Source organism: Pongo pygmaeus, chromosome 1 (genome assembly GCF_028885625.2).
Source record: "Pongo pygmaeus isolate AG05252 chromosome 1, NHGRI_mPonPyg2-v2.0_pri, whole genome shotgun sequence".
Classification (NCBI taxonomy): Eukaryota; Metazoa; Chordata; class Mammalia; order Primates; family Hominidae; genus Pongo; species Pongo pygmaeus.
Genome location: NC_072373.2, coordinates 21,522,093 through 21,532,654, shown reverse-complemented (window position 1 = coordinate 21,532,654; position 10,562 = coordinate 21,522,093). Strand labels below are relative to the sequence as shown.

At 60.8% G+C, this 10,562-nt stretch overlaps 1 protein-coding gene across 1 annotated transcript in view; it reads left to right on the top strand.

Moving 5' to 3' along the window:
- The first annotated feature begins 533 nt into the window (after nt 1-533).
- The window catches only part of WNT3A (Wnt family member 3A), a 55,454-nt gene continuing 45,425 nt past the window's right edge, over nt 534-10,562 (top strand). The window contains exon 1 of the mRNA XM_054467464.2: nt 534-742. Within this exon, the coding sequence (XP_054323439.1) occupies nt 672-742 (71 nt within the window). The 5' untranslated portion in view covers nt 534-671. The remainder of the gene's footprint in view (nt 743-10,562) is intronic.

Below are 10,562 nucleotides of genomic sequence, written 5' to 3'. Positions count from 1 at the left end.
CAGGCAGACGGGGCCAAAGGACGTGCACCCGACAACTGTTCGCTCCCTCCCCAAACCCCCGCCCCGAGAAGGTTGATGGATGAAGGGGAGCCCTAGCCCAGCCACCTCGGGGGCAAGAGACGGAGCTCGCCATAGACCAGGAGCGAGAGGGGGACTGCGGGTCCCACCGTGAGCGCAGGGCGCGCGGGGCTGGAAACCTAGGACGCGGCCCGGGAGCTCCAGGAGGGCGCCTGCGGATCGCGCAGCCCCGGGCCGGCAGCCTTCCCATCTGGCGCACCCCAGCGCCCCGCGCACACCTGGGCGCCCGCACACCAGCACGTCCTCAGACACACCGGCACCCACGGCAGCAGGAGGGGGCCAACGCCGCAGCCGCCGCTCCGGCTCCCAGGGCCCCGCCCGCCCCTGCCTGCCCCGCCCGGTCCCCGGCCCCGGCGGGCGCCCCCCGCGGCGCTGCCCCGCCCCCGCCGCCCCGCGCCGCCCCGGGCCTCGGCCCGCAGCCCGGCCGCCGGCCCACCTGGCGCAGCGCCGCCCTCGGAGCCCGCGCACACCCGCGCACCCGCGGCCGCAGGAGGGCCCAGCGACGCCGCCGCGCCAGCTCCCAGGGCCCGGCCCGCCCCGGCGCTCACGCTCTCGGGGCGGACTCCCGGCCCTCCGCGCCCTCTCGCGCGGCGATGGCCCCGCTCGGATACTTCTTACTCCTCTGCAGCCTGAAGCAGGCTCTGGGCAGCTACCCGATCTGGTGGTGAGTGAGCCTCCTCGCGTTCGCCCCTGCCCCTGTGCGCCGCGCCCGCAGCAGACGGCCCCCTCGGGCAGGGACCCCGCGGTGGCCCGAGCCCGCGCCCTTCTGCTCCAGCCCCGCGTGCGGGCCGCGGGCGGTTGGTTTTCCTTGACGGCCACTTTGGACCTGTTCAGGCCGCTGGGACGCGTGGGTGGCGGAGCTTCCGGAGATATTGATTCCCGAGCGGGAGAGTAGGGGAGGTTGCGGAGGTCCTAGCTGCCCCTGGCGTCGGACAGGGCGAGCAGTGGGCTGGGGAGAGGCTGAAAGAAGGTCGGCACGCACGGTCACCGAGGGGACAGGCAGCTCGAGGCCAGGGGACAGGCGAGGGAAGAGGGTCAGCGAGAGAGAATTCGCCGGAGACTTTCCTCAAAAACCGTATCTTACACACAAACACACACACACGTTTTAAAACAAAGTCGATGAGACAAGACTGAACAGCTCGGAGCAGCGCGGTTACGTAAAGAAAGCTGGGACCCGGCGGGGAGTGGCGCAGAGCCGGCGGCGGGGCGCACTGGGGGCCGGCCCTGGGCCCCGCGCGCCTCCCCGCCGCAGTCTGGGCGCGGGGGTTTCCAGGGGCCCTCTCTGCGAGCCCTCCGCCTGGGTCCACCTGGCAAGGAGGGGCTGCTGTAGAGAGAGGTAAGGGTGAGTTAAGCACGGGGTGTGAGGGAGTCCAGGACCCTCAATCAGAAAGCGCTGTGCTGCGCCCTCCACGCCAGAAAAGGCGCGTTCGGTGAGACCCTCCCCAGCCTGGCGATGCAAGTGCAGATAAACCAAAGGAAGAGTCCCGAAAGGTTTCTCTCAGTCCTCCCACCTCCACCGCACATATCCTGTGGGAGGGGGAACGGGGGCCACACTTTCGCCAGGGCTTATGATCCCTCAGAGCCCTCACCAAGCTAGGATCACCCCAGTTCCGAATTAAGGGCGCTCTGAGATGCCCAAGATTGAGGAACACAAGTGGGAGGAATGTGGGCGCGCAGGGCCGGGCGCAGCGCTGGTAGGACCCGCAGTTGGAGAGAAGCCTCCCCACAAGCATGCACACTCCCCCCCATCCTTCTCCGACGGCAGCCTGGAATTATAATAATTACGCCGAGGGGAAGGGGGGGAGACCCAGCGAGCCGAGGTACATCTAATCCGATAATAATTTTTCTCTTCGAGATGGTTCAGGAGCGGCGGCTCCCGCGGTAGGGGCGCCGGGCCAGGAGCAGCGGGGCGGGGAAGGGGCAGCCCTAGGCAGCTGAAGGGCCTGGAAGAGGCCGCGAGGCCGCGGGGACGCGCTTCGGGGACCCCCGCGGGGACGCGCTTCGGGGACCCCCGCGCCCCCTTACTTCCGCGTGCCCCATTTCCCGTGCGGCACCTGCGGCGCCCAGTGGCCCACCTGAGGGTCAGGCTCGGGGCTCGCCTTGGGGCGCGGGGATATTGACGCGCGTCCAGACGGCCGCAGGGAGCCAGGGGCAGCGCGTCCATCCAAGAGAGCCCCAAGGGCTGCCGGCTTACGCACCAGGCTTCTAATTAGAACCCGCCGCCGCGTTCCTGAGCGCAAAAGGAAGCGCCTTCGCTCCCGCGCCCTTCCCATAAATTTCGCCAGCCTCCTGGCAACCCCGCGCCCTAGGATCTTTGTCTTGTCGGCCCTGAGGGTTCCTAGCCTCGGTCCCCTTCCACCTCATACGCATGTATACCTCCTTTTCACCTGGGCCCCCTGTGTTCTACCCTGAATGGACCCTGAGACACCCTCGGGGACAGTCAGGCATTCTGCAGGGGAGCCAGGAGGAGCAGAGAGGTGAAGTCCCTGTACCCTCCGCACCCTCCTATCAAGAGTCCGGGACAGCCCTTTGGCCACACAGGGAAGCAGGGCATAGAACCCCACCTGACACTGACGGGGGTGGGTGGTGAGGACCCCTCCCCCATCCCCACCCCCACTTTGTTCTCAGTAGGGTTCTCACACTTGGGGATTCTCTGCTTCCTGAGAAGCAGCCTCCCCTTAGGGGAGGCTGGCTCCCTGGGGACAAGTCTGCCCCCTTCTTGATCCCCTCTCTGCCCCCAGGCAGGCTGCTCGGGCTGGAGCAAGGACATGCCTTCCCCCCAGGCATGAGCAGCACCCCGGCAGCATAGGGAAGAAGACTCACAGAAGGACACAGCGCTGCAGGACCCCTGCTGCTGGACCCCTGCCGCTGGCATCCTACAGTTTAATAGCCGGGGAAGATTCTCTCTTTCTCTGGTCTTTCTACCCAGTAGAGCATCTCCTCCTTTCTCCTGCCTCCCCGCATCCACCCCAGATTAAGCATCACCAGGGGAGGAGGGGACCTTGGCCCCTGCCAGGTGGGCTCCTGGTGAGCCCCAGTGGAGCAGAGCAGGCTGGGGTGGGGGGCCTCTCTGTAACTCCTCACCTGCACCCCCAGCCCCTCCCTAACATGAAGCCACTGTCCCCTTGAGTCTCCCCCCTCCACCATCACGGGCACATGAAAGTGAAAGTGAAGGGGAATCTCCTCACCTGGAGAAACAAACCAGGAAACAGCCCAAATCAGGGTAATTAGGCTTTTGAAGTTCGCAGAGGGAGAGGCAAAGGTGTCCCTGTGGCCAGCAGCCCTGTGAGAGTGTGAAGGGCCACCTGCCTCCCCAGGGCCGGGTGGCCCAGAGGTGTCTTATACCCATGCAGCAGATGCCGGTGGTCCCAAGGCCGAGCGGGTCTGAAATGCAGAGAGACGGGCCTAGCCTAACACTGAATGGCCCAGAGCTGCACAGACGTCCAGGAGCATCCATTCTGAGCTCATCCGGTGACAGAGAGGAGCCAGGCAGGAGATCAGACCAAAGCATATGCACCTGACCACCTGCATCCCATGAGGCCACAGACGGCAGGAACCTAGTGGCCCCGCCTCCCTGCACGCCCCTTCTAAGCTGAGTTCTCAGGAACAAGAATTCTTGGAAGAGCCCACATGGACAGAGGACAGGGCAGCTGCGCTGCAAGACCATGGCTCCATCTGAGAACAATCCCCAGGCACGCCTGCACTCCAGGGCACTCTGAGCACCTCTCCCTTCTTCTTCCCATGTCTGGGTTAATGGAATCTTGTCATCTCCCCAGGGACCCCACCAGGACCCTAGAGGTGGGCCTGTGCCTCCCGCCACCGCCTCCCCAGGGTCCAAGCCCACTTTGGGGCTCGAAACTGGATTTTGTTCATCTTTCAAGTCCCTCTGCTGCTTTTACCAGACTGGGCTGTGGCACTCCCGCCACGGCCACCTCCTGCTTCCGTTCTCAGTCCTGGCCCTCCCCTGGGACCCACACCCTCCCAGCCACCTGGAGTTGCTGCCAGGCCTGGCCATAGCCACCGTGGCTGCCTAGCAGAGCACAGCAAGCTCCGCCCCTCACCCAGCCCTGCTCTCCCTCTCAGGCCGTTCCTTCTGCCCGGCCGACACCAGCTCCTGCTGGACTGAGATCCCAAGCACAGGGGCCTGGCTGCCTGCAGATGGCCACCCCAGTTGTCCCAGGGAAGTGCGGTGTAGGCTGTGTCCAGCCTTTTCCCTGCCCCTGGCCTGCTCCACAGCCTCGCTCATGCTCCCTCCAGGGTCTCCCTCACATCCCTCTGGGCCTCCAGCTTGTCACTATGACAGAAACACATCATGACCTCCATTTTTATAGGGCACCTCACACAGCCCTCAACAGAACATGTAGGCCCTTTCAGGCCCCCACTCTCCTACATACTCATGGGTGCAAACAACCTCCTGGGCACAAGAGCTCAGCCCCTCCTCCCAGCCCTTCATGGGCCTTCATGGGCCTTCATGGGCCAGCACCCCTGGAGGCCCTGCTCAGCCAGTGTCTGCACTGCATGACCACCAGGCACCTCGGCCCTGTGTTCTCAGTCCTGGTGGGCCTCACTGTGGTGGGGAGACAGCCTGACGAAGATGGGTCAGGTGAAGAGGCAGCTTAGAGAGGCAGGAGCCAGGAAGGGGTGCGGGAGAGAAGGAGCTCGGCTGGAATGATGGGTCAAGCACACGTGTGTGGTGTGTGGGCAGGTGGCTGCAGCATGGGTGTTTTGGGGACTGAGAGGGGCCAGTCGGGCAGGGCAGGGACATGGCCCAGGGTACCCAGAAGCTCAGATGGGAAGGGCCTTGTGGATAGGAGGGATGGTTGCCACTCCCAGAGTCACCCTGCCTCTACATTAGCCTGCCACTGGCGCACTCCCTCCGCAGGCCTGGCCTCACCCTAGCCCCTTCTTCCTTCTCCCTTCGCCCGCATCTGTCTGTGTCTGTCTGTCTTCTGTTTCTCTCTTCCCTGCCTCTGTCCCTCCATATCTCCATATCTTTGTCTCTCAGTCTCTCCCTGTCTGTCTCTCTCTCTTTCCTGTATCTGTCTCTGCCCGTCTCTGTCTCTATCTCTCTGTGTCTGTCTCTCTCTTTCAGTCTTTGTCCTTCTGTCTCTCTCTGCCTGTTTCTGTCACTCTATCTCTTTTCATCTCTGTCTGTCTGTCTTTTGCAGTCTCTGCCTCTCGTCTCTGCCTCTGGTGCTGAGGACAGCAGTCACTAGCAAATAAAACTCGTGAAACGAGCTGAGTGGAGCCACCAGGCCAGCCCTCCCAGGGCTGTGGGATCTCAGGGCCCTGGGGGTGGCATTGCTTCTCAGAGCTGCCCACACACAAACCCCTCCTGAGGGTGACGGTCAGGAGTGGCCACACGTCAAGTGTCTGCAACCAGACATTGGCCCTGCATGACTGCCAGGATCCGTAGCCACCTCAGGGACCCACAGCACCCTTCGAGAGTGCAAAGCTCCTCCTGCCTGGTGCTCACACCTCAGGCACTGGCCAGCTTGGGCCCTGGAGGCCGGCTGCCCCTCTGACTCACGGGGCTTGTTCTAACGATGTTTGCTTCGCATAAGCCTCCTGGAATCCTTTGTAGCAGGGAGAGCAGGATGAGTAGATACAGTCATAGCAGCCCAGTCTTAGGGGTGGTGACTGCCCGGTGACCACTTCATCCACTGGGTCCCTTGTGCACATCACTGTACTGTGAGGAGGGAAGCTCCGGTGTCCAGCAGCCCTCCCAAGATGCAGGCGACAGGGCTCGTGCCGTCTCCATCCAGGGACCCCGTTGGGGCTTCTCAATGTGGGGCCTACCATGCAGAGCCCAAATGTGAATGCTTGGCCACCTGCCATGAAGAAATCAGAACAGAAATGGGAATTTAAAAAGGATTTGGTGACATTGTAGCGGTTTGACGGTGCTGCAACCGTTTCTGTGGATTTTGTAATAATGGAAATTTAAAAACAAACCAACCACGTCCCTCTGTTGGGACTCTAGTCTGAGAAAGCCAGCCTGAAGCCACACCTGGAGTGATGGGGGTGGGGGGGGCTCTCTCAATGTGGACCACTGCCTGTAGCCCTCATCCATTGGATTTTTGACCCAAATGTGAGACTTCTAACTTGTCCCCTTTAAGAGTAGTTGAAGGGCTGGTTGCTGTTTCTGTTCAGAAGACCCGCTTCATGTCTCTGAAGGCTATTGGTTGGGGAAGAAGGATTACACTGTGTGGCTCAAGGGGCAGGGGCTGGGGCAGAGGTTGCAGGTGCCAAGGAGGCTGGTTCTGGCTCCCAAAGGGAAAAAGCTCCCTAGGGATGAGAGCCTGTGCCCCAAGTGGTACCTGGGAGGTGCTGAGCTGCAGCTACCGAGGCTGAAGAAAAGGAACGTCATTCACAAAGGAGACCTGTACAGCCCCACAGACAGACAGGGTCTCTCTCTGTCACCCAGGCTGGAGTGCAGTGATGTGATCTTGGCTCACTGCAGCCTCGTCCCTCATGGGCTCAAGTGATCCTCCCATCTCAGCCTCCTGAGTAGCTGGGACCACAGGCGCGCACCACCACTCCCAGCTAATTTTTGTATTTTTTGTAGAGATGGGTTTCACCGTGTGGCCCAGGCTGGCTCCAGCAATCCTGGGCTCCAGCCTCCTGGGCTCCAGCAATCCTCCCATCTTGGCCTTGTGAGTAGCTGGGATTACAGGCTTGTGCCACTACGCTTGGCTAGTGTTTTTCATTTTTTGTTGAGATGGGGTCTTGCTCCGTGGCCCAGGCTGTGCACTTTAATGTTGGACAATCCCCCACCCCACCCCTCACTGGTTACAGCCCTGAGGCTGGTGAGGGGCACATGGCCTCTTCCTTGGCCTCCTTACTGGCCTCCCCAGGTGACACCCTGGAGGTGTCTCTCACGTTGCTGCTTCCACATTCCTTCCCCGGCAAAACGTGCCGCTGCCGCCCAGGGAAACTGGCAAGTGCGTGGCCGCGGGCACAGGAGCCGCTGTGCCTGCTGGGACTCGTTCAAAGTATGTGTCAGTAATCCCAGCTGGGCCGGCGGGCAGGAGGAGGTGCGGGTTGGGAGAGCTCCAGGCAGGGCTGGGCAGCCTGGACTGGGAAGGGGTGCCGACACCCAGGAGGGACCTGGGGGCCTTAAGTCCTGGGGACCCTGGCCGGCTCACAAGGTGCCTGAGCTGCCAAGAGTGGTCTTCCAGGCAGCTGCAGTTCCACCACCGGGTGTGAGGAGAAACCAGAGCCTCGGGGGTCTCCCGGGCAGGTGGGCGCCCTCGGGCAGTCTCAGCCTGGGCGAGATGGGAGGTCATCCACCAACAGGGAAACACTTCGAGCCTCAGGTCTGAGGAAGGAAGCCCTATCACCGCCCATGGAGTGGCCCTGATCTTAAGAAGACAAAGATTTGGAACAGGATGTTTGCTCCAGAGGCCCCATAGAGGGGAAGCCCACCTGCCCAAGCAGGACCCTCAATGGCAGAGACACCCACCTGCCCTGGTCCTCCACACCTGCCTGCATTGCAGCTGTGCTGGAGCCAGAGGGGTCCTAGGAGGCGACCAGCTGGACTCAGGGCACAAATTGCATCCTGGAGGGGCGGCCCTGGCAGGCCCACGAGTGGGGTGCGCTGGGTCCCTCTCAGGCCAGGAGGAGGCTGAGATGATATCCAGCAGGGCAGCAGGGCCTGAGATCAGTGTCCCCATTCCATGCACTGCTCCCCTCCTCTCTCAGAGCTTCAGGTAGGAGAGGGGTCCATTACTCCATTTGACAGATGGAGAAACTGAGGCCCAGGAGGGGAAAGAGAGAAAGAGCAAACAAACAAGCGAGTAACAGGGCTCGAGTTGGAGCCCATGCCCGCCTTCCAGGCCTGTCCACACACCTGCGTGGAGCATTACTGTGAGGTTCCCATGCCCCCAGCAAACATGCAAGCACAGAGCCATTCCCTTGGTACATGGGTGCTCTAAGTTTGCTAAATTTTACTGCTAAAAGACATCAGGCCTGGACTTGAGAAACCTAAGAGCCTGCCAGCCTCAGAAGGACTTGCATGGGAACAGTGGAGCCTGGATACGATGGCCACTCAGGACCCCCACAGCTGTGTGGCTGCGAGAAGGCCCCCACGCTTTGCCCTGAGCCTCCATCCACAAGGATTAGGTAGCACCTCCAGTGCCGCCACATAAGATGGGAAATTGCACATGGGACCAAACCAAGCCCAGGAGGCCAGCATGGCCCGGACTGGGCTGGCCTACCGCCCGCCTTGTGGTCCTGGGCCAGCCTCCTTCTTGCCCTGCATGTCGCAGCCAGCATCTCTGCCGTACCTCTGGCGAGCTGCCCAGCCTTTCAACAGAAGTGAGGGAGTGGGGAAGAAAAACCATTAGTGTTTGTGGGCTGCAGGCATGGCTGCTGTGACTTTGGCCACAGGCGGGAGCCATGGGTCTAGGGACTGGGGCCATTTTACAAAACTATATTTGTGTGTGTTCTGAGTGAATATGACAGCCTCCCCTTCAAAACAAACTATTATTAGGAAAAAAAAAAACAAAAAACCTAACAGCATTAGTGAAAATCTGGAAGGAAAGACAAGTCTGTGATCTTATCAACTTTTTCAACTTTTTGTTTTTCTAAGGATAGAAACAGTTTGTGTTCTGTTTTTGAAAACTCACTAAGCATCATCTCCATTTCTGGGGCCTTCTGGATGATCACACAATGGTTCCACTAGGCCTTGTGGTGCTGGTACTGTGATCTGCTAGCCCAGCCCTGCCGTTCCCTCCAGAGCTGGGATTCCAGGGAAAGGGGACAGAGCAAGAGAGGCTGGAGACATTGGAAGAGCACGGGCACATTCCCTTGGGACACCAATTTTGCACAGCCAGAGGGATATCTGGTGTCCCATCCAGTTGGGCAGTTAGAATTCCAGCCACTCAGCTGTGTGACAGCTGGACGTGGGAAACATGGACTCTTCCTGGGACACTGTGGTGTTGGCAGTGAGAGGGGAGAGGGAATGAATTCCTCATCCGGTGAATCACAGGCTCGGGGTGCAGGGCATGGGGGCAGGGAGGGCAGGCTGGCCTCAGCCTCTCCCCGGGGACTGGGCCCAGCCTTCCTGCCCCTGCTGTTCCCACTGCCCTGAGGCAGGGCCCAGACCTCTCTGCGATCCAGATCGATGGCATCCAGGAAGTGAGTAGGGAGTGACGGATGACAAGATCACCACCCCCGCCTCCCGCCCCGCCCCCGCCGCTCAAGTGCTTACCTGCGGTTCCTTGTGTGAGTGATTCTCAGCAAGGACCCTTCGTCCCTGACCAGACACTTGTTTGCATGCCTACAAAGCGTAGGAGAGGTCGAAGGGGAGATTGGAGAATTCATCAGAAGCCCCAGAAGCCCAAGTGGGAGCTCCTGGCCCTGACTGCTGGCTGGGGCCACGCTTGTCTTAGGGCACCAGGCAGGACAGTGGCCACTCGTGGCTGCTCCGCCTGAGGCCATGAGCAGGCAGGAGCCACGGACTGACAGCCAGTGCTCAGGGTCTGTCCGTGCCTGTCACCTTCTGGGCACCTGATGTTGCCCCTTTCTGTCCCCTGCACGTGCTTTAAGCGCCTGCTACTACCTTGCTCTTTTGGGGACCCTACTGGCTAGAGGGTGGAGGTAGGTCCCTGGCCCCCCAGGGTGATTATCAGCAAGGCTGACTCCCCAGAGACTCGGCCCAAGGGAGCCCCCAAGGACCCTCAGAGTCCTCGTGAAGACAGACACGGGCCATGGAGCAAGTTTAGACTCAAGGAAGCCATAGAAGTTTCCCCGTCAGCCTTAGAATGTCCAAGCTAGAGGCAGCCTGCGTGAACCCAGCACACGTTCCCTGTGGGACTCATGCTCCTGGGGCCACCCTGGGAGGACCCTGCTGTAAACCACAACCGCCCAGTTCAGCTGGGGAAACTGAGGTTCCAACAGTCCCAAAGCTGCAGATGCAACTGTTAGGGCCACAACCCATGTCTCCCTGGGTGGCCTCCTGGGGTGAAAAGGGGGCTGCACTGGGGACAGGAAGCCCTATGATGTCTTGGGTCGTCAGCTGCAAGGAGGCTGTCCAGGGTCTGTGTGACTTGCACCATTTATCTCTGACTCATTTATAAATGTTATTTTGCAGAGACTGGGGTTTCATACATGTACTCGTCCATTCTGCATTGCTATAAAGGAATGCCTGAGACTGGAAAGAAAAAAGGTTTAATTGGCTTAGGGTTCTGCAGGCTGTACAAGCATGGCACTGGCATCTGCTGAGGCCTCAGGGAGCTTCCACTCATGGTGGAAGGCAAAGGGGGTGTAGGTGTGTCACACGCGGGAGAGGGAGCAGGGGAGGGTGCCAGGCTCCTTCTAACAACCAGCTCCTGCATGAACTCATAGAGGGAGAACTCCCTCATTACCGCAGGGAGGGCACCATGCCATTCATGAGTGATCTGCCTCTGAGACCTAAATGGGTGGGGCCCACTAGGCCCCACCTCCAACACTGGGGGTCGCATTTCAACATGAGATTTGGAGGG